Source organism: Idiotropiscis lumnitzeri, chromosome 17, assembly GCF_059441095.1.
Source record: "Idiotropiscis lumnitzeri isolate Australia: NSW breed Sydney's pygmy pipehorse chromosome 17, RoL_Ilum_1.0, whole genome shotgun sequence".
NCBI classification, from domain to species: Eukaryota; Metazoa; Chordata; class Actinopteri; order Syngnathiformes; family Syngnathidae; genus Idiotropiscis; species Idiotropiscis lumnitzeri.
The window spans coordinates 9,528,601-9,553,211 of record NC_142407.1 but is presented as its reverse complement, the minus strand read 5'-3'; the positions used below and the strand labels follow the sequence as shown (position 1 = coordinate 9,553,211).

Here is a 24,611-nt window from a genome sequence, read left to right as displayed (position 1 = left end):
TTATTGCCTCATACTCGTGTCTCGGAACCTACATTGTTCCTGTGAGACTTCGGATTCATTTTGCTATGCCGGGTCACATACGGTATGTGCAGCCACAGTGGAAACAGGTACCCTATTCCACCGGGTTGCAAATGACAAGGTCACTGAGTTGATTGATATTCCTCCACAGCTATGTGTGCAGGTTCCTCAACAATCACCATTTCTGAAGTGTGAGAGCGTAGAGGAGCGGCGGGGGGTATCGCTTCCAAAATCACCCAAAGAGATCTTGTGGTCTCTTTGTCATTAGTGTGGCTCTGTGTACTCCCTTTCATTCATTTGCAAGCAAGTGTTTCTGTGTAGTTTAAATCTTTGAAAGATTTTCAGTTGCAAATGTCAATTTGGACGCAGGCATGCTTTTTGTGTGGCGAGAAAGAATCTCAGACACTTGAATGGATGGCTTTGTAGTTTGCCACTTTCACTACATGGGTATCCAATTAAGCAAACAAAAACATTAACTCCAACTGAGATGCAATGTCAGGCTTCTGTACTACCACAGTGAGAATGCTGCATTGCATTCTCCCACTTATTCTCTGGGTGGCTGAGGATTACTGTAAATGAGCACCTTTCAGCAAACTTACAGACACCAAAAGAATAATAAAACAATACTGGTTACAAAGGCTGAGAAGACAAAGAAATCTGCACACAAATGTTTTGTTTTTTTTTCCCCCATGCTGTGTGTTCAGTAAAAATCCTTATTTTAGGAAATCCAAACAGGGCCTCTTCCATTTGTGGATGTCAATTGGAAATATATCATCCGACTTCAAAGGGGCAGGGTTCGATTCTTGTGTGGAGTTTGCATGTTCTTCCCGTGCCTGCGTGGGTTTTTTTCCGGGTGTTCCGGTTTCCTCCCACATTCCAAAAACATCCAACGGCAGGTTGATTGGACACTCAAAATTGCCCCTCTAAATTGAGTGTGAGCGAGGATGGTTTTTCGTCTTTGTGTGCCCTGCGATTGGCTGGCAACCAGTTCAGGGTGCACCCGGCCTACTGCCCGAAAATGCCTGGGATAGACTCCAGCATGAAGATTAGTGTAGTGATGGGAAAATGAAGCTTCAAATTTGCTTCATGAACCAGTAGTTGTAGTTTTGAGTCCTGTAGATGGCACTGTTGGTTTAAATAAAGGGTTTAAAAAAATGGCCTTCAGCCCAATGTTGAACAGAGAGCGCCATCTACTGGAGTCCAAAAATACTGCAACTGGTTCATGAAGCAGATTTGAAGCTTCATTTACCCACCACTAGATTACCTCATTCGGGAACTACTTCTGTACTCGCGCTCCGTGATTGGCCAGTCACACACAGCGACCGCCCCCCCCCCCCAAAGACAGACTTGCTCCATTAAGAGCAGCCTGCCACACACAGACAGTGACTGATGATCTCTCTGTGCTTGCTTGACTTCACTTCAGCTCACGTTGCTCCAATCAGTACTCAGTTTTCCTGAGAACACCTCTATTTCAGTTTGGAAGATATTGAAATTTAGTTGCCAGTGGACTCTCGTCACTTTTGGAAACTTCAGTCAGATAAAATGTTGAACTTTTACCTTGAACGATGAGATGGACTTTTGTGGATTTTGGTTTCTTATTTGTGAGGATGGAGCAGGCATAGGGTCCCTCATCGTGTATATCGACATTTTGGATCTCGATGCTGTATTCCGTGATTGCTGTGTTTTCCATCAGAGTGACACGCGGGTCCAGTGACCATTTTTCTTTGCCGGCAAATAGAATGGTTGTGCGATTCAGCCATGCCACTCTTGACACTTTGCTGTCCACACTGCATCTGTAAAAAAAGATAATAATAAAATAGAAATGTTAACACACAAGTGGTGACATTATATATTAAAAAAAAAAAAACAATCATAAATTGGTAACCTATTATCCACTCAAATGAAGTTTTAAAGGAAATAAATAAGACTTTGAGAAATACATTGTAAATAAATAAATAAATAAATACATCATTATATGAAATATATTTTTGTTTTTACCGCGTTAAACAGATATTTACATGAGCAAGGAAATCTGTCTATCAGGGAGTTACAATACAGAGAGTAAACATGTTCTTATATATATGCACTAAGGGGCACTCAAGGATGAGTGGGACTTTAACGACTAATTATTAGCTTTATTTTACACAGCACGTGTCCTCTTTTATGCATTTCCACGTGCCATAACATATCTAAAGCAGTTATTCTCAACTCTTGCCACCCTTGGAGGTGAAAAGCAATTGTTTTTAATTATTTCCTTTTTTTTTTATATACTCCGTACTATTATACAGATATATTTTCAAACCCTGTTTCTCAGCACTGATCTTTTGTTTTTTAGGAAAGTTCAACATATGTTGCCTTGCTTTCAGGAAATTAGCAATATAGACAAGGGCAACAGTGGCAGGTTGATCAGTCTGAATGATTGCGCTATAAAGACACCAATGGCATTTGTAATTGCTTTGGCTCCATCTCGCAGGAACAGCGAGAGAGAGGCTGCATCAATTGCTGCTGGAGTTGTGTTTGCATCACGCTAGTTTTCTCCCATGCTGCAGTGATAATCGCACTTAAAAGACACCATTTCTGTTTGACTTTACAGATTCGCCACTCCAAATGCCAGCCGTGATATCTATCAGCCACTGCATTGCATTTGTTGGCAGCTCAAATTAGTGGCAAGATTTTATTAACTGTAAAATGTGATTGGATATTTTTAAATATGTATACTTTCCACATGTATTTTACGCTGTATTCTACATTGAAGTGAGTCCTCTCTGTGTTTCTCCTGATGGAACAATTAGAACACGAATACCTTGTACCTTTAATAGTTCACGAGCTGCCCATGACCCACTTTCATAACCCGACCCACTTTTATGGCCGAACTCACCATTTGAGACTCACTGACAAAAAACAGGACCTTCTACACTTATTAAAGGTATACTTCACTAATTTTGTCTGTCATGGTTTTGATAACTTCAACATTTTTCACACGCAATTAATACCTTTAAAAATGTATTTTGCCAGGACTAAAAATTGCCTCACGTGTTGACGGGTCAGCTCGTGAACGTGTAACTTTTTACTGCTGAAAATGGCAAAATTAGAAAGGGATCCATTTAATTCTCAGAATATTTCTTTTCACCTAAAGCAAGAATCCTTTTTATTATTACATTCATTTTCATCATTAGACAAAGATGATCAAATTGTAAATGCAAATTGCAAGACTTCCTGTAGCTCACAAAAAAACAGTCAAGGCTGCAATAAATATGATCTATGGATGCGTGGTCTAACTGCTGACGCTTAAAGCGCACTAAAAGCAAGTGCTGTAAGTGGTCTTGCATTATACTGTGCAATCAAAAGACCCATGTTGTTAAAAGAAAAATATTCTGAGTCTCTTGTCATTTCATAGCCTCGGTTACACCTTCATCAAATGAACATAAAAATAAAAAAGAATAAAAATAAAACTAAAAATAAAACTAAAATTAAAACAAAAAATAAAAATACAACTAAAAATAAAATAAAAAATAAAAATAAATAATAAAATAATTCAATTAATCTGCATTTCTGATAAAAAAAAAACTCAAATTGAAAAACAAGGTGAGATGGGAAAAGCTAACCATAAAAGTATAAGGAGAACTTGCCCCAGGAACCTGCAACCTGCTTACTCTGAGGCAGTTCTATGTATATATGCACATGCAATTTACACGTCTTTAAATATCATAATCGCTTCTGTTGCCATGTTAACTGGCCCCTTGCGAACAAAAAAATAAAACAACTCAAAATATTCCATGTTCAATGTTTTCCTTCCGCCTTATGGAGGTATGTCAGAAAAAGCTGGAGAACAGTTAATTGGAGAAAACACCCAATAATATAATAACAGCGAGATTTGAGAAAATCCCCCTTGATGTTCCAACCAAAAATAAGTGATACAAATTTACCAGACAGAGCCACACATATTCCGTGAAAGACGACAATGTTAGCAAAATCCCACCGTTCAAAGCATCGACTTTTCAGCGCAAGGCGTAGTGAAGACAGTTAACAAATTGTACACCTGAAACTGACATAAAATGTCACCTATCATAAATTGTACATCCTACATTTCAAACAACTGCGTCGACTACCAAACTTTGAGGACCATGTTCTTTTAAGTATCAGCTCGGCATTCTTGATGTCAAACCGACAACTCCGTGAATCACATTCTGCCCACACACCCAGCTTTGACTTTCTACTATTATTTTTTCTTCACCGAGAATATTCCCTTTCATTTGATATGCGTCACATCACTGTTGCATTAATATTTTAGCTATTTGTCACAACAAAACTTGAAATGTATCCCCCCCCAAAAAAAGAAACTGCTCTCAGAGGCATTGAATGAAATAATAAATCTCAACATGAATTCTGTACATAATCTCGCTGCTCTAACCATTGAGTGCCATACAAACTAGATATGACAAAAAATGGATAGCAGTTGGCAATGTAAATCAGTGCCAATTTAGACAAGAGTAATAAAAAAAACAGATACTTTGTAGTTTACATACATTGTTAATCCCAAGGGAAAGCCCAATCAAATAAAGAGCCAGTTTGAACAGCGTCTCAATAATAAAAGGAAAAAAATAATCCAGTGAACTATTACATGGCAAAGTCCGAAACGTTGCCAGAGGCTGCATAAAAAGACAGCACTGTCTTCTCAGTGCATGATCTCCTGGCCTTCAATCCCCCGGACCAGACTGAATGAATAGCATTACTCAAAGTGTCATTCACTTGTGCGATTGCAAGGTCAGAGGAGGCCATCAGAAATTCACTTCCATCAATGTTAAAAAGTCATGACATGAATCCAGGTAAAAAAAAACTCCAAAAGCGCCGTTCACATTACGATGCCGGCGGCCGCGGGAGCCTCATTTGCTCAAACTGGAGTGCAGCATGGGAGTCCCTATTAAAATCTTGCTCAGTCTATCATGGTATCAGCGATGGGCCATGCAAGGAGGAAGGGTCTGACGATTCCGGGTGGCTAAAAGTTGCACTAAGATATGGCTCACAGTCTGCCATGGATGACTTTCCCTCCCTTACATCTCACATTCTGATCGCGATGTGCGGTGAGGTTCATGTCTGACTACTCACTACTCCTCTGGAGTCAGAAATAAAAAATGTAACCAGAAATAGAACATGAGCCAATTTTGACCTTCATTGAAATATAACGTTTCAAATAAGGTCAAAATTTTAATCACTTCCACAATCGTTAAAATTACGTTCATTGTTTAATTTATTTGTTTAGCTTTTTTTTAAAAATAAAAAATGCATTAATCTTTCATTAATATTTAATACGTTATTAAATTCCCAATTATAAAATTACTTAGGTGACTGGTATCATAACTGCATGTCTGATGTCTCTAACAAACCAAACTGTGTCAAAATCGGTTCTGATGATAAGTTCTGATGAATTTATATTCAGCAGGGTACGCCCTGAATTGGTTGCCAGCCAATCGCAGGGCACACAATGACAAACAACCATCCGCACTCACAATCACACCCAGGGACAATTTAGAGTTCATTTAACCTACCCAGCATGTTTTTGGAATGCGGGAGGAAACCGGAGTACCCGGAGAAAAGCCACATAGGCACGGGGAGAACATGCAAACTCCACACAGGAAGCCCAGAGTCGAACCCTAGACCTGTGCACTGTGAGGCAAATTTGCTAAGCAGTCTCTCACAGTGCCGCCGAGGATGTCAAGCTGACATCCTAAAAAGCCTTGATGGTAGACATAATTAGACTATTTGTTTATCCCACCAAAAAAAATCACTGTCACTCTGTCGGCTGATGGAACAAAAAATATTCAGCTAACAGCCCCGTGCACCGAGGGCATCTCAGTCTCAAATTCCCAGGCTGCATTTAGAGCCCAGCATGTTTCTAAGTTAAAAGCACGTACATCTGTAGCTTATTTGGAGCTTAAAACTGCCCGCTAAAAACGTATTTCACTGCTCAGACCCTGAAAGAAGCGATGCATAACATACTGTACATTATGTTCATCAGATTGAAAACTAACACTTTCATTTGCTCTTTGACAATAATAAAGAATGAATTTCAATTACCAGCATTTTAATTTATTCCTTTTGACGATGGTCTGACCATCCTTTCAAAGCTCGACAGTGTGCCTTGTGATTGATTGGTGATCAGTCCAAGTTGTATCACGAATCTGGCCCAGAGTCAGCTGGGATCGGCTCCAGCTTCCCTGTGACCGAGAACGCGATAGGCTGTGTAGAAAATGGATGGACAGTTGAATAATTTATAGCAGGATAATAATCTGCTTTGCTGCTGTCGTGGTCAGTGTTCAGACTGTTCCTCTTTCTCTGTGACCTTCAGATCAATGATGTGCTGTTACTAAAGAGATGCAATTTGTCAGGATGCTGAGGAAAAACTTTCTGGAACTAACCTGAAGTGGAGAACAGTTGTGCTCTTCCCGTGATTTCAGATATTGGAACATGAAACAGAATCTCACAGCGGTTTTGCACGACTGCGTTGAGTTAGTGATGGGTAAATGAAGCTTCAAATCTGCTTCATGAAGCAGTTGTAGTATTTTTGGACTCCAGTAGATGGCACTCTCTGTTCAACAAACCAACAGTGCCATCTACAGGACACAAAAATATTGCAGTTGGTTCATGAAGCAAATTTGAAGCTTCATTTTCCCATCACTCGTATTAAGCATGTCATGGATAACAAATCTATTGTTCCATTCTAAACAAAATTGAGAAGTGGAGAGTAGTAAACCAAAATGTATTTACGCAAATTAACCAAATTTAACATTAGAATTCATCGCTGATTTTGTTTTTACTACGCCTCTGTTCCGACATCGTTGCTACAGCAACTTTTCTGATGGGTCAATAAAGAACTTAACAGGGCCAGCCCCTTTGGCAAAGTACCGTCCTTTGATCCAGTAGGTCCGCAATTCTCGTTTATAGTGCTCAACATTCATTTACCGTCACAGAAAGTTTTATTAGGTGGAGTACTTGCGTTGTTTAGATGCACATCATGTGTATTAATAGGCCTTGAATTTCACACGTCTCTCAACACTGCACTTGACAACCTCACTATGTGTGGCAGAGTCAAAATAACGAGCTGAGTCTGAAATAGAAAGCACTCAGGAATAAAAATTGTCAATTTATCCGGGACACCGACAGACAGATTTATATGTGATATAGCTGTCTATCACCTCATACAATGAGTTTTCAAAATCGTTCATCAATCTGAATTACTGTGGACAGGATCTGATAAATTGCAGGAAATCCTTGCTCCAGGCTGCCTGGAATTGGTGTCCTTTCAAAAGTCGTCGGGTGAAACTGAGGGCAGTCATGATATGTTCAACTTTGCAATGATGCGTTGTGGAAAGGTTTGACTTGAACTAATGGAATAAATGGACAGGGAGGAATCATGTGAATATAAATCCAGCCAACATAGCGGCAAGTATAGATTCAGAGGTGATTATGGGAAGAAATACATCTTACCGTATGGCATTAATGCATAATTAATTTGACACGCACAAGGCTGGAAACAGACAACACAAGTCCAAACGGGTAAGGTATTCATAATTTTGCATAATAGTCGGTTGTTGGCAGCACAACAAATTTGGATGTTTTCTTGTCAGATTCACCTGCTTTCTTGGGCTGCTTCCAGTTTAGCAGCAGATGCTTGTTTAAAAATGCAGACACAACTGCTGCCAATCTGGAACTAAAAACACGAGTTTGTCCACATTCACCTGAAAAGCAGACGGAAATTTGCTTTCTGTTAAAATACTGAAAAGTATTTCCAGTTAAAGAGGAATTATGCCTCAAGAATTTTAAGTGCCAGCACCAGTCAAAACACAGATCTGATTTATATTGTATTCACGCGATAAGAAAAAAATGGAATAATTAATCAACAAAAGGGGACGCAATGTTGGGTGAAATCATTATGATATGCAGACCTAAAGTGATATTGAAGCGAGTTGCTGACAGATTCCAGAGAGCAATGGATTTAATATGAAGGCTGGAATTGAAGAAAGATCTTAAAAAAAAACCCCATCAGGGCAGATGCCGATTTTTTTTTTTTTTAATTACCGTATTTTTACGGCCATACGACGCGCTGCCTCAAAGGGCGCAACACCAGTTGAGGGGGCTATTTTCGTCTTTAATGCATATACTAGGCGCGCCGCATTACAAGGCGCTTTGTCTGTTTTGGGCAAGATTAGGGACTTTAAAGAGCGCCCTATGGCCCGGAAAATACGGTAATATTTCACAGATATGAGTAAACAGCAGATGATAAAGAATGTGGCCTTTTAATTATAACAAAGTTTTGAAATCTTGGAATTAGGCCCCTTAAATATTTTTTTTCCATTGTTTTTTGGGGAAATGAAACTTGGTCTAACACTCTATGTAAAACCGGTAACATTTGTACGGAAAAAAAGTTGTTTCCACAAACACAATTGGTGTTCTCCTTACTATAAATGTTTGACTGTGTGCATTTTGGCTTCAAGATGTGTCCATAATTGGGTTTATTATGGAAAGCTAATTTAATTTGTGTATACAAATATGTTTCTCTGTTGTGCCTGCCAATTAAACAAGCCAAAAAAATCTCAGGTTATTTGACAATTTCTGAAAATGTTTCTACGAGCAATGGGGCTAATTAACGTAACAGCCACCTGCAGATATTTTTCCTCAGGCAAATAAAATGACATTTGAAGATTTGGAAAAAAAAAAACTTCTGAGTATTGTATTCTGAGCGTTTCTTCTTGGTGACAAAACCGGCAAATTTCCTATCTGCCATCTAATAAAAAACAAGGAAATGTCATGTAAGGGTTTTAGTGAGTTTAAGATACGTGGAGTAGAGCTGGTGAATGGAAAATATTCTTTTTTTTTTTTTTTTTTAAATAAATATTTTGGAAAAATCCACAAAACAGTGAGGCCACCAGAACTGAAGCAAAGTATAGAATGATCCCTATATTATTTTCTTTCCCCCTCCTACTCCAGCCTTACCGACCAGCCCGTTGCCCGATCTGCGCCTGATACTGGGGTACAGCTCATTAATACTGAGCTATGTGCCCCAGTAATGCAAAGTTCCCATAGGACGCGTTTGTAACCCTTAGCACGAAGTGATTCCAATGCAGACGACGCACTGTGGCGCGATAGGGAAGCGGATGAAGGGGAAGGCGGGTGTGGCGCAACATGAATCAGAAACAAGCGAAACACCTGACTTTGTGCTATTTGCACAGCATGATCACAAAAAAAGTCGTAAAAAAATATAACAAGTCAGTGCTAAAGCATGTTGTAATTTAAAAAAAAAAATACATACTATAATAGAAAATAATTTAGGAGAAAACTTGGAGAAATAAAAGATCCAACCAGAGAGCGTTACATATTGTGTCACCTTTCCATAAAAAAAAGGTGCTAATAGTGAGAACATTTCTTTCGATAGCATGCAATCAATCGACTCATGTCGCTTGTAAATGTCTGTGTGAAGGTACAATGGTTCCCGGAAATGCCTCTGTCAACCATTTTCTGAAGTCGACTTTTTTTTTTCCCAGCCCAAACTTATACTAAGCCAGCATTGCGTGATATCAGGACCAATATTACCGTGTCTGTGGGACGATCGATGCAGGAAATAAAAAAAAAAAAAAAAAAGACCCCCCAATGCTTTATGTAAATAATGTTGAATTTCATTATAATTGAATTGTTATTTACCGTTTTGGGCTTTCTGCCCTTTTATCCAGTATAGAAAATAACATCTCAATTATCATTAGGCAGTGATGGCTAAAAGTTACTGCCCTAAATACCTATTTTTGTTTTGTAGTTCTGTTATTAATGTTTCTATGGGTTGGCCAGCTTTATTCAATCCAATTTTTTTTTTCCAAAATGTCTGTGATATGGGAGAGAGACTTGAAGAAAGATTTGAAGTCGATCCAGCAGTGTTCTGTTTGGCAGCGCAATACACATAAAGACAGCTGCATCATAGTCCTGCACTGAGCTGAAGTGCTGTCAAAACAGACCCTTTATCTCGCTTAGTTTTTTTTTTTGTTTTTTTTGTCTTTTTATACTCCCTTAAACAAACTTGTGTCACAAAATGACTAATTAGCTGGCAGATTCTTCATATGTATTTTCAACAAAGTGTTTATGAGACCTTCTGCGGCAACCCCCCCCCCCATAAAATAAAATAAACAAATATCGTATTTTGGGTTGGGCAGTGTTGAATGTGACAACGTTGCTATTTTTAGACACTGCGGGATACCGTATAACCCTAAAAATGTCCAACCCGATAGGTCATTTGGTCATGTCCCTGAATAATTCTTGGGTAATTTTAAGTGCAGTATCATTTTGTAATTTTGCTGGTTTTTGATGATGTTTGACCAGATAGTACTTTTTCACCGGAGCAGGAAAATTCATTCCATTTATCTGCTAAGAAGATTCTGGTGCTACGGACAACACCTCTGTTTCACCTTCCTCAGTAAATAGTCTTCGACCTCAACAGCACTCTTTAATTTTAGTTACAGATTAATTCAATCCTGTGACCTGCTTTTTTTTTCACCCTTGCATCATCTCCCGTCTCTGTCCATTCCACCAATACTGCCTCTCTAACAATACTGATGCGCTTGCTCGCCAGGTAAATGGGCAAGGTTCCATGGACGCTCTTAACCGCTTAGCGTACACGGTGATGCTGGCAAGTGACACACACGCACACACAAACACATTAAATTTCTTCACTCATTCCTTCGTTTCTAGCTCAGTTTCAAGGAATTATCCATCAATTTATGCCCCATCTTTCACCAAGCAAGCTCAGTTTTTTTTTTTATCAGTAAACTAAAATTAGACATAATTTTCTTTTTTATCTATTCATTCTGGAGAAATTAGGAACTAAGTGTCAACGTGAAGAATGCCTACTTTTTATGAGGAATATGGCCACGCCCACACCACGTTCTCCCCGTGGTACTACAAGAGTCACTTCGGGGACCGATTACAAACTCACCATTGGAAATCATTGCCCTTTCCTTCCTTATTTCAATGGGCATTCCGTCCGGGACAGAATGCCCATCTCTGATTTACGTGAAGACGCTCAACCTACTTCAGCAAAGTTCCTAATCCCCAAGATGGCACCAAAGCAATACTCGCCATATTAGACAAGGCTATGTCCTGAGGTTAGATTACTTCAAGGAAAAAAAAACAGTGACTAGGTGAAAAGCCATGAGTATCGAATCATGAATAGAAACTTTGTCCCACTCTAGTTATATTCCAAAATAGATTTTATACCTTAAGATATAATACTTTGACTGCTGCTCCATTTGGACAGCAAAATATTCCATATTTCAGAACCTATAATGGTTTTATGTCCAAAATATCTTCACCGAAATGGGAACGTAATTATACTTAGAAATTGAAAACACACTTTACAAATGAAATCAACAATTTTAATATTATAATCACGAAAGACCAACGGCGAGATGGATGGCTGAAATAAAAAAAGAAGGCAAAAGAAAATCATTCCTGTGGCTTGTGTATCCTGACATTTTTTGGACTCCTCATTCAGAACGCATCCTTCAGTCCGACTCATTCGACCTTGAGATCTAAATTATATAGATCACAACCTATCTTTTCCTTTACTGTATGTTGACATCCAAAGTAAGATCTGAAAGATGCGTTTAATTCCGTCATCAAGTGGACTTTATGGCGACAGTCGCATTTACAGTGTCGAGCATCACACCGTGAAAACAGCCCCAGGTGTCTTCGTCTAAGCCGTGCAGAAAAAAAAAGATTGATGAGCGGACCTACCAGAGTGGAAGAAATACAGATGCGCCTTTGTGGTGTTCAGTATGTAAACATGATTTTCTCTTATTCCACCGGAGGCTCCATATCAGCAGATTAAATGACAGACTGAATTCCATCAATCCTTTCATATCGATTCAAGTAAATCTGTGCAAGCATTCAACGTAACCTGGAATTAATTAAGCACGCTTGTATTCCATCAGTGTAATTCAACGCTGGGATTGTAAACAAAAAAATCTTCCTGCTGTGAAATCGCAAACATGAAGTAGCAAATTTCAGCATCTTTTGCACGGCAGGAATCTTCGAAAAGATACAAGTTAAAAAAATATTTAGACATCTAGGAATGAATTATATTTCTTGAGCAATGCTTTTACTATCTGGCAAATACATCTGTACAGCCGGGCACCAAGTGGCCCGCAAACCGACAGTTGGGGACACCTGCAGTCGCCGTCCTATAGTGTCACCCTTGGATGTGTGATATTTTTTGGAACAATTTATGCACTGGACTTAAACCAATCAAAGAACCACAAGAGCATGTTTGAATCGTTCCAAAGTCCAAACGCTGACAATTAAGATACTCACAAGTGCTTGATACTTTTCAATACACGTTTCCTCCAAAAAGGCACAGCAACTTTCATTGCATGTTGCTCGTTTGCTAATTTTGGAATGCGTTTACAATGACTTGAGAAGATGATGCATGATACATAAATTCTAAACAAGTAGGTGTGATTATAATTTTTCTCACAGTCGGCTACAAGGAAAAATGATCTGATTAAACATTTTAAATTTATTGGGTTGAATTCATTGAAGTACATGAAGTGTATGCATTTTATTTAAATCGCACGGTGCATAGATTGTTCATATTTACATATGTTTGAACTTCTTTACAAGCCTCAAAAAACTTTTGTCATCATGATCAAGATGACAAAAGCGGATGAGGACCATTCCACAACTTGGAGCGAAAGCTGCAAATGTCTTTTCACATGTCAGAGAACAGACCATTAAAAACTTTTAGAATAACTTTATGAAAATTTGCAAGCAATGTTGTTCATGTCTAATTATGTTCTTCAACTTGCATTATCGAGATTAATTAGTTGGGAGAAGAGTCACAACTTTGATTTACAATTTTCTTCAGAATCATTTGGGGTGGATTGATTGAGCATTTGTTTGATTTCAAAGCTTTATTGTACTGTAGAGTATAATTTGGAAAATTTATGAGCAAAGATGTGGCTGTGATTAACGTCACCCATTCTCTTTTTTAATGTTTTTTTAAAAAATTTTCTTAATTTGACTGGGGAGTGTGTGCACATTCCCCCCCCCCCCCCTATCCCTCGCATGAGACTGCTGGAGTGGCCCGGCATTAATTCGCAACCCCTAAAAGTTGAAGCGACGCTTTTGTCTCTCTCTCTTGTTGTCACCACTCTTTCGCTGCTCTCTTTGTTCCCTTTGTTGCATTTTCCTCAGCCGCAAAGTTTCTTTTCTTTCAAGGATCCTTTTCATCCTTTTTGGCAGCATCCAGCGCTCTCCAGTCTTTTGCATTTACATCGCAAGGACGGAGATACTGGCGTAAACTACATACGCCCCGTGCGCTACTGCCAAGACCGACAAACTTGTCGGCCGCACGAGCGCGCCCAGAATTCTCTCCGATGCACCTTCAAAGAGGGCCACGGACTTCAACAAACAACCTTTTTCCTTTTTTTTATTTTTATTTTTATTTTTATGTTTATTTTAATTTTAATTTTAATTTTAATTTTAATTTTTGTTTTTATTTATTTATTTATGTATTTATTTATGTATTTATTCATTTATTTATTTATTTATTTTTATTTTTTTTTTCTATCCGACTTCCTCCTTTCATCGCCTGTCTACCCAAGTTGGCCACAGAAGAGGCGGGACTACCGGCCCAAAAAAAACTAGGCAGCCCAACTACTTGTGCCATAACTTGAACGTTTTACAGTTGACAAATTCTCAACTAGTCATCTTATAAATAAAAATAATAAATCAAGTACCAGCGAACAATGAGCACTTATGCTCACTCAATTCATAAATACCGTTAGATTTTTGGGACCTCCCTTGGATGAGGAGACTCGACGACAGTGGATCGTTGGCATCCGGAGGGACAATTTTGAAACGACACGCAACACTCGGGTGTGTAGTCTGCATTTTGGCACTCGAGGAAAACTCAACCTTACGTGTGCTCAATTACTTTCATAATTTTGAATATAATTACACACGATCCGCTTAAATCCTTTGTCCTTCTGCGAAATTTTCCTAAACAAATATACTGACTGCTGCCACCAATGCATCGTAAATGAAATTTATAACGAATCGGACGTTTATTACCGAGTGTCATATTATTTTGTCAGATTCTACTTTTATTAATTTTACTGTCGATCATGGGCCCCGAGAATCCATCTCCTTATCCTCCCCTTTTTGGCGCCCCTGGTAGCGCCAATTTAGTTTCCTTTTGTCACTGAGTCTGCCGGCCATGAAATTGCCGACTTGTGACTTCCATCGACGAGTCTTGCATAATAAAACAACAACAGGGAAAGAGGCTGCTATAAACCGGGAGACCACATTAATTGATTACTCCTTTTCTTTCTTTATTTCACCCACTGCTTTCACTTTAAACGCCAGCTAAATCTCTTTCTCACTATTTGATGAAAAAGTCACAAAGTGACATTTTAAGCTGCCACAGGATGGCTGTGGAAGTGAGATTTACCATTAGAATAGGGGAGAGACAGGTGTGGTGCAGGCTCATGAGAGTAGTGTTGGACTAGAGTTAGACGACTTAGTTGATTCCTCTTCTTTTTTTTATTCATGCAGTCGGGTGCTGACCTTGCGTGTTGGTTTGCACGCGACAAAGAGGCGGACTTGGGGTCCGCCGCATGTGTCAACTCACAAGAGACGGTAGAACCTGCAGTGCTGTGCCCGGGCAGCTGCCGCCCACGCCGTTTGGGATGACTTTTTGTTGCTAAAATTATTGCTTTTTCATTATGGACAAGCTAAATAAATAAATCAATAGCCTGCTGTCTTTGGGTCTGCGGTGGGTGAATTCACTGAAGTAGCGAGACTGCGACAATGGTGTCAAAGCCCGGGCTAATTGGAAAGTAGTAATTAGTGTTGATTGAAGGACAGAACTCTGTATGAGAGGGAGGAGCTGAGGTTAGCCGAGGTCATCAGCGGAAGTAACAGTCATCGCCAGGTGTATGCTTTTTGCAATTCATAATTATGATTCCCATTCAAACCATATATTGTATTTTTAGGTGAGAGTTTTTATCCAATCAGAATTCAGCTAACTTGTTGCCAGGCAGATTTCATAATGCCAGCTGCGCGTTGTTTTCCTTCAGATTCTTCCCTGCGTGCATCTGTGCTGTTTGAGTCAACGGGCTCTCACAGTTGATAGACAGTTGCGATAACCAAGCAGATCAAGATTTGATTACAGTGAGCCTTCTTCGATAATCACTTGTCACCGGGCAAGGCCAGACATTCTTACCTTCTTCATCAAAAATCTATTGAAATCGAAATATATTCTTGCTTTTTTAAACCCACAATGGCCGAAGGAGGGAAAGGTGTGTGTATATATATATATATATATATATATATATATTTTATTTTTTTCTATTTTATCACGGACACCATGCAGTGATAATCCAGCCTTTTAAATCCCCTAAAACAACATTTTCAGTATGATAAAATAGTCATATTAATCCCATCCCAACTGCATCCTTATATAAAACACCAATACATGCGCTATCCTTGCAGTAATGTAAACCAGGGAACAAAATCAATAAGAGGCACTTTTCTCGGCCATATCTCGCCATTAGATGGATCGGTTTTGTGATCCAAGGTTCCAATACTGGAACCAACGAGAGATGGCAAATAAGGAGTAATTAACAGTCGTGGCATAAGATATGTGTTGACAGATGATCAAAGACCAACATGCAACATTTCAAGAGGCTGTCAAGTTCATGTTTCTGATTAACAGAAAAACACGATGGATGACAATGTTGCTCTGTGATGCAAAGGAATTTAAAGTAGTATCTTAATAAAGGGCTATTTTAATATTTGTTATTGACATTGTTAACATTTCACCAAGCACCTATCATAACATTCATCAAAATTTAGAAATTCAATAATGGTTTGTACAGTGGTCTGTAATAAAGTCTCAGCATATCTAAAGTACATTTAAAACAACATACAAAATAACTAGTAAATCTTTCTTTAAAACTCACTACGAAATTCTATTCAGGATTCAACGAGTTTTGCTCCACACAATTGCTTTTGTGTCAATAAAAGTTTTATTGCATCCCTTTCCTGATTAAAGTGTGTTCCGGCTATATTTGAAAATTCTCATGTCCTGCTGATCATTTTAAGATATATGACATACATTTTTTTTTTGCATATGCTAAAAATGCGAAACTTAATGACATCGTGAGGAAAAACATATGCTTGGCAAAAAAAAAGTGAATCGCTTGAAGGTGCTGTTAAGTATTGATGACCCCGTTCTCATGTTTCCAAAAAGGTACAGAGAGAGTAACAATGTCAGACTGTAATGGATGCGGCTTGCTCAAAGTGGAGAATCTTGCGGACTGCAGCACAGCTCAGAATATAAAAAATTAATAACTATCTCAGTGATTTACAACACCACAAAGATGCTGCAACTCTACCTGCTTGAAATCGAGGGACTGCAGGAGTGAGTGAATCACGCCTTATGGACTGCTGACACGATATAAGAATCTGACGACTGTCCGCTGCTGTCGTCAGCAATGGAGAAAAACAGCCGATTTCTATCCGGTCTCATTCATAAGTCACTCAAACATGTTGAGATCATTAGCCTGGGCCATACTAGGTAAATCACAGAATAGTTTTGACTGTGTGTGTGTGTGTGTGTGTGTGTGACTGGGATTGTGGCGTTGTCATTTGCATGTATCGTTTCAAAAAAGCACTTTGGACGACATGTCACGTTCATGTTTTCAGTAAATGTCAAAAGGAAAAAGGCAGGACTCGAAAGCGCAGACTGACAAAGTTCAACAAATGGCGCCGGTTAAACATGAAATGAACAGGAAATAAAAGCGGAGAACGAAAAACGCTTGGAGAAAACGAGGTGCAAGGAAAATGTAATTCAATTCACGTGTGTATTAAACAAAAATGCAAAATGAGGAAAGTACTTACAGCTTGTGATGGGAAAATGAAGCTTCAAATTTGCTTCATGAACCAGTTGTTGTATTTTTTGTGTCCTGTCGATGGCACTGTTGGTTTCAATAACGGGTTTAAAAAATGTCAAGTCAGTGTGCTTTCAGCCCAATGTTGAAGAGAGAGAGTGCCATCTACTGGTGTCCAAAAATACTACAACTGCTTCATGAAGCAGATTCGTCGTAATGAGGAGATGGTGAAACGGTGTCAAAATTTGATTATCGCCCAACCCTAAGCAGCGTATCTCATTTAATGAGCCATTTGCTGCGTCACAGTACGTGCAGGTCAATGTGAGCTTATTTTCACACGCTCAACTCAACTTTGTTTATAGAGCATAAAAATAACCACAAAAAAAATAGAAAGCCTTTTTTGTCACGTACTCTGGTGCAGATGCAAGAAATTTGAGCTTGTGAAAACACAAAATTGCAACCCAAATTAAAATAATATTGACAAGTATATGCTATAAAGTGCAGGATGAGGATAAATGTTCTCATGAGGCGGCTCGAGCCGACACGGAGAGGAGTGAGAGAGTGCGCAGCTTCTTGGGGGGGGAAAAAAAACGAGCGACTGCCTTTGTCGATTCGATGTTGCGATAGTTAAATTGTCTCGCTGAATATTTACATTTCTATATCCTGTGGAGTACCAGTTCACTGGTGAACATGTTCAAATAAAAAGCTGAACATAATGGCTGTCACACCACTGAGTTGGCTGGAGGAGATATTCCTTTGTCGTTAAAAAGTCGCTACCTGGGCTGACTTTTCCGCCGAGAGAAGCACCAGCTTTGAATATACCTTTTACAGAAACCCATGTTAACACAATTTTAAAAAACGAGGTTATTATTAAAACGCTGAACTCTTCCTTCTGGTGTTCTAATGCAGTGGTTCTCAAATGGGGGTTCGTGTACCCTTGGGGGTACTGGATGGAACTCTAGTGGGTCCACGAGATTTAAAATAAAACAAACCAACACACAAAAACCCTTTAAAAAATAATTATTACATTCATTCAATATTTCAGGAAAACAGGAGTTCATAAAATAAAAAATATAAAATGATAAAATGTTATATTCAGTAGGTTATTTAATTTGAGGAGCAACATTCTACATTTGTGGAGCATTTTTATCTGAAACAAACAATCACATATGCATTTTGTGAGCGAATCTAAATTGATTTAAAAAAAAAAAAAAAAAAAAAGATCAACTGACTCTAATGTTATTTTGTAGTCAAATTTTGCAGTCCTCTGAATTCCAAATCAAAACTCAACTATTGTGAAGACAAATACTGGTAACGATTCGATACCTTATCAGCTACTCCTCCTGGCTGACGTAAGGCATCGGATCCCGCAATTCATTTCAGGTTTCCAGTTCAGTTTAACGAGTCAATTTATTCTCCACAGTCAAAACCTTTATTAATTTGCCTGCTATTTTGCTGTGCAAAGTTGGATACACTCCTATTTAACGCGGTTCCAGTCAGACGTCTGTTCAAAGTGCACTGGGATCCCCCAAGCACTTGATTGCGGTGGGAAATGCCCTAGCCGTGTCAGTAAGCTAATTTATTAGTTTATTCGCTGCCACAAAGGCAATCTGATTACCATTTTAGGAGCGGTGGAATGCGTTTAATACAATCGACAGATGCACACAGATATTTTCTTGCTTTACCCATTGCTACTTTTGGGCCGCTATTGGAAGTTGGCTCTTGGTCCCACAGACCGCTGTTAAATTGTCCCCACATTGCATGAAATATAAGAGCAAATGGTGCGAGTGAGTAGCCAGTTGTGTTGAGTGTTCAATAAAGCTTAAAAAAATAAAATAAAAAAAATAGAATGACAAGAATATCTGGACTGCGGCCGATTAGTTTATTGTTAATTGATTAATTTATTATTAATTGAATAATTAGAATTATATTTTGTGCAGGATGCAGTTGCAAAACATAGCCTGCTGGTGGTACATTTCTTTCCTAAAGTAAATTAAGAAGAACCATGCAAGGAACAGCTACATCTGCACTGATGGACATATATTAGCACTCCTTCTGGGGCACCAGCTGGGGAAGAAAAAGTGGATCCAGGCTGAAGTTTGGAAGGCAAACAGATGGGATTTTAGACTACTGTGTTGAGAACTATTAAACAAACTGCCCAGCACTGAACTATTAACTGGCCCATTCTAGTCGTACATTTTCATTGTGCAATAAACATGTACATTCTGCATTCCACCGGGGGAGAATTTTATTCATTTCTATTTAAGATTTGCGATATTTTAACACGGGCAATATTGTCAATAAAATATTTAATCGTACATTTTACCAGCCGTAATGTACCGTATATGGTGTACTAAATTAAAAAAAAAAATCTAAATTAAAAAGATCATGTGTTGGTCTTACTTCAGGGAATTAATTATTATTAATTATGAATAAACCCCATTGATTATTATTAAACAAAAAATATGACTGCAATTCATATGACCAAGAGTATTTGTTTCTTAAATTAACATTGTGCATAGCATCAAACAATATATAATTTCAATAAAAAGAGAGTCATTTTGAGAACACTGATTGTGTGCAGACCTCAAAAGTAAAAAAATATATCAAAACTCAGGACTACTGCTATAAATATTTTATGTTATATTAATAAAAAAAAAACTGAACAGACAACACAAAAAAAAACTAAAAACGTATTTTTAATTTCTTTTTCCCATTTACCATTATTTCTTCGGTACCCCCCAACACTGCTGAACCTTTCTTACTTAGCGAGAGGCTAAAAATGCAGGTGGATACAGTAAAACAATGGACACTGACTCGCTCAATGACAAGCTGCAGTTCATCTTCCTCCGGGGCAGTGAACTAAGCGCACTGCCAAGCAGCCCAGAAATGCCCCCGGTAACTATATTGTCAGCTTTCCAATTCGCTCGCCACATCTCACATTTTAACATTCAAGTCAGGGTCATGGCAAATCCAGAAGTTATTTGACGACTTCACCATTGCAGAGTGCATAGGTTAGGGAAAGAAAGAGTTTGTCTGGCCACACAAGGACTGATTAATATCTACAAAAAATGGACTTGGACATTTTTATTATATTACACAATGAGTTACAACAAAAGATTTCTAGAGGAGAAAATAATTGTTAAATATACAGTTGCAAGTAAAAATACATACTCTGCACTGCAGCCTAAGTCAACGTAGAGGGAAATAAAATTTTTTTTTAAATAGTAGTCTGTGTTAACACAAAACCTGCAAGTGTCTGCTATAAAGGGGAAAAAAGTCGTAAAAATAGTTTTTAATTTCCCTCTTGACTTATTTTTTCGAATTGAGATGTCCAAGTATTAGGTCACATCAATAGTGAAAAAAACATTTAAAATCATTTATCTTTATCTAATTTGTATTCTTTTTTTAAACACTTAAACAGAGTATATCACAAACAACTGGATTTTAAACAAGGGTGTGTCGACCTTCCATAACATTTACAGTGTTTTTTTTTTTTCAACAGGACACTACTTAACCACAACTGCATAACAGGGTTATTGATCCCATATACTGTTAAGTCAATCTTAGACGGCGAGTAGGAAAAAAAATGGATCCCATGCTAAACACACAATGCTAAAGGAGAATGCTGTGATTGAACAAAAGATAGTAGTGTTTACATCATCATGTTTAATGTACAGTATGCTTCCCTTCATGGAAAATCATGACAACAGTTTAACCCCTCGTTCAAATATAAATGAGCCAGAAAGCCATTTCAATTTAAAACGTTAAAAAAAATGCTGCCCTGACTCGTCAAACAACCTTTTTTTTTCAATCAAAGTACACATTTGTATCACACATCCAAATCGATCTGCAGCCCACCCGCGCTGATGCTGTTTTGGGTATCTCAGCTCCTTGCATCCTCGCCAAGACATTAACAAAGCGATCAATAACATTCAAGGGCAACGAGCGAGCAAGGGAGGCTTCAAGCACCGAGTTCTGTCCTTTGTGCCACAACTTTCCGATGATGCACGCAGCGCCACGGTTCATATTCTAAAACACATCTGCTGCATTCGAGCACGTTGCGAATGTCGTTAAGAACTCTCAAGGAGGACGATGAGCTGTCATAGCAGACAGCACATGACAGCGGCCATCCACGACGCAGGCGCTCATCATAAGCAATGCAATAGCATGGCGGGGGTCACATGCACACTTACTTTAACACGGCGCTGTCCCCTTGTCGCACGGTAATGTTGTCCTTTAATATAGAATCCCCGCTTCTGACCGGAACTCCTGCAGGTACCAGGAATAACAATTTAAGTCCGAGGACGACGAGGCATTTCCCAGTCGCCGTCAAAGAGCCGCAAATTCCCATGTTCTCCAATCACTGCGCAACTTCCAGGGTAACTTGAAACGTCCGTCCGTGTATTCCCTTTTTTGCGCCTTTGCGCCGCGGTCCGCAAAATTCCACTCGGCAAACAAGATGCAAGATGCCTGCTGGAATTGCCGTCAGAGCTTTTCTCTCTCGCCAAGTAAACAGGCTTGTTATGAAACACCGCGAGTGTGTGTCGGTGTGTGTGTGCAGACCAAGAGAAGAAGAAGAGCGTCGGTTGCTCGAGGAAACTGACTTCCGAGGTCGAAGGAGGAGAGAAAAGGCAACGTTCCCCGAAAAAAAAAAATGAGCAGCGCTTCCTCAGCTTCAAATTGTCATCGGCGTGAAATGGATGCTCTCGCGAAGATGCATCTGCGAAGGATCGCGTCGCTCTATGCCCTCCGGTTCTCTTTCCTTGTTGTGCACCGACTGCGTGGAAAAACCGCCGCACTCCACGTAAACTACTCTCCTCTGTATATTATTTTCGTTGAGAAGGCAGCACCCCCCACCCACTTCCCTTCATCTTCCCCACATCACCCTTACAGCCTTCTTGTTTTCCGCTCCTGTTTTTTTTTTTTTTTTTTTTTTTTAATAACAGTAGGTGTGCGGCACCTGTGTCCAACGCACGGCCCGAGGGCCAGATTTGGGATCAATTTATGTGGCTTGTGAAAGCAAAACATGACATCGTCCTTGCTTTAAAAGCTGTGACATTTCTAATTGCGATGTGTAGAAAATAATTTTGCAAGAATAATTGTATTAACCTTTTTATCGTAACTTGAACAGACAAACAAAATATCATCCTTGACTTCTGATATGAAAATTGGTAATCCATAATTTTTTGTGTTCCGATTCAAAAATTTTAATAAATTAATTGTAATTAATTCATAATTGATCACAATTAATCGTGTTTTTCAATTACAATGTTTTAGCTTAGAACCGATATTGAGTATAACCTTGGATTTTATGTTTAAAAAATATAAAAGTATATTTCTATTCAGACTGTTCTAATAGATTTGTTTGATCTTTGAATAAAATCATTTTACTGTAAAATACAGGAAAAACATTTGAACGATCCACCAAAGACAAACAACTCATATGGTACTTGAATTTGGCTTTGCAAAGTATGCAAATTATTTTGGATTTCACCAATGAGCCGTCGAGCAAAAAGTAAAACTGTCTAAAAGTTCATTTTTGCGACAGAGTTTTTTTTTTTTAAGTTTTTTGCTGCTATGGGCTATCTAAAAAAAAAGTTTGGCACCCCATGTTGCTTTGTACTTTGATATTTAAATTTTTTTTTTCTTGTTTGCTTTTTGTTTCTTCAATTAAATACCCTTGTCGCTTCCCCAAATTTGCATCATACCTCAACCAAAAATGTAGAGTAAATGTAAATTATCTGTATGCATTGTGAATACGAAAATTTGCAAAAATGCTAAAAACATAGATTATCATGCAATAAAATTTGCTCACTCCCAATTTGAGAAATTTTCTAATTCACCAATGCATCCATTCAATAAAAGCATATGCTGTCACATTCACACCCTCCTCCTCTCACAGCACCCACTCAAGAAAATAAAACTAAGGTCATGACAGTCTTGACCCATTTATTGAAAAGGAGACACATCATGCGTTTTCAGAATTTAAAACAGTTCCGACGTGTCTCACAAAAGGACTTTCCAGTCAGATTATACGAAAGGATTAGAGCATAGTTAGCACCCACGTTTAATACTGTGATGGAAATGACTCCGTTTGGCAGGGCATTCATGCCAATGACCACCGCCATTCCGAATGCTGCCGATGGCTGTGGCATTTCCATCTTTAATCAGGGAGCCGATTCTTGTATGTCAAGATATGTGAACATCCGTTTTCGTTCCCACTCATCCTCACTGGTCTCATAGCTAAGCAGGATCCTATCCCAGGTTGCAGGCGGGGTTTCGCTCAGAACAGGTCGTCAGCCAATCGCAGAGCACATGTCGACAAACAACCATTCTGGAGTCTTTGATTAAACGAAAACCCTTCACTCCCAAATCATCAAATAACCTTTGCTTTCTCTCGACTCGCGGGAATCGCTTGCTCCAAACTGAAATGAACTTTTGCACTCCAAAAGTATTGCTTGCCTTGCACCTATTTCTTCCACTCCAGTCGGAATTATTCTCAAACTCAGACTGACTGTGCGCTTTCAAGAAATGTGCTTTCAAACTACCGCGCTTGTTCTCAGATTTTGTGTGATGCAGTCATTTGAAATCAGCCAACAGATGTTAATTTTGTGCAACCTTTCATTCTCGTACTCTGCTTTTATGTTCATCATAAACGCTTGGGCACCTTCCCGGCAGTGTGGACCAACCTATTAAAGGAACAGTTTCCAAGAGAGTGAGGTTCATGGATGAGTGAACTGTAGCTGAAATCTGCTCAGTCTTAAATACGTAATGCAAGTTATACTGCCACCGAATAAATCATGAAGACCAAGAAAATGAAATGCTGGATGATTATTAAGGTCGAGGTCAGACCGTCTGCTGATGGCTGACGTACTAAAAGCACATGTTTACTTATCACTCGCTCCATGCATAGTCTGCGTTCCACATCTGTATGCATTGAGACTATGCTTCCTACTAGGAATGAAAGCGACACTTGGCTTTGCATGTTTGAGCAGCAATCAGAATTACGATGACATTTTCGGGCCCCGTGAGATTTAAAAAAAAACAAAAAAAACATCGATGGTTTTTCTGAGTTGAACTTTGCTTTGTTGCTATTAGTCATTCTCAGAACTGCCTGATTGATTTATTTTGATTTTGCAATATCAATAATGTTATTGCAATATATTATTTAGATGTTCCATTTTCAGCTTTATGCAACAATTGAGATAAAAAAAAAAGTGTTTTACGGACGTGGACCTGTCTGTATCCGATCTCATGTTACATTGGTAATCATTGCAAAAGAATATATCATTTTGTGGCTCAGTTTTCCAAAGTGCTTGTTATCAAAGAATTATAATGTGGATTTGTGCTGGAGAAATCACACAAAGATAAGACTTAATTGGAATGATATCTTCATTGCATGCGGTACAGGTCCCTTTATTATGTGTGGTGCCTTAATGGTTTTTAAATGAAACCCCTGTCCCCGACCTCAGCAAAATCCAAGATATGTGGTCTTAATTAGAGTCAAGAGTGAACAACCCGAGTGCACCCATCAGGTGATGAGACCGTCTTGCCATAAAATGTCGATTGAAGTATATTCTATCAATACGTAAAAAAAAAAAAACACAGATTAAAAAATGAATTATTTCTGTCATCATAATTAAAGTAAATATACCT

At 38.7% G+C, this 24,611-nt stretch overlaps 1 protein-coding gene and 1 long non-coding RNA gene across 2 annotated transcripts in view; one reads left to right on the top strand and one right to left on the bottom strand.

Annotated features, from left to right (window-relative positions):
- opcml (opioid binding protein/cell adhesion molecule-like) overlaps positions 1 to 21,779 on the bottom strand; it is a 44,277-nt gene extending 22,498 nt beyond the window's left edge. The window contains exons 1-2 of the mRNA XM_088278911.1: positions 21,149 to 21,779; positions 1,576 to 1,811 (exon numbers count right to left, since the gene is read on the bottom strand). Of these exons, the coding sequence (XP_088135037.1) occupies positions 1,576 to 1,811; positions 21,149 to 21,306 (394 nt within the window). The 5' untranslated portion in view covers positions 21,307 to 21,779. The remainder of the gene's footprint in view (positions 1 to 1,575; positions 1,812 to 21,148) is intronic.
- The window catches only part of LOC148320103 (uncharacterized), a 49,949-nt gene that overhangs the window by 9,137 nt on the left and 16,201 nt on the right, over positions 1 to 24,611 (top strand). The window lies entirely within an intron of this gene.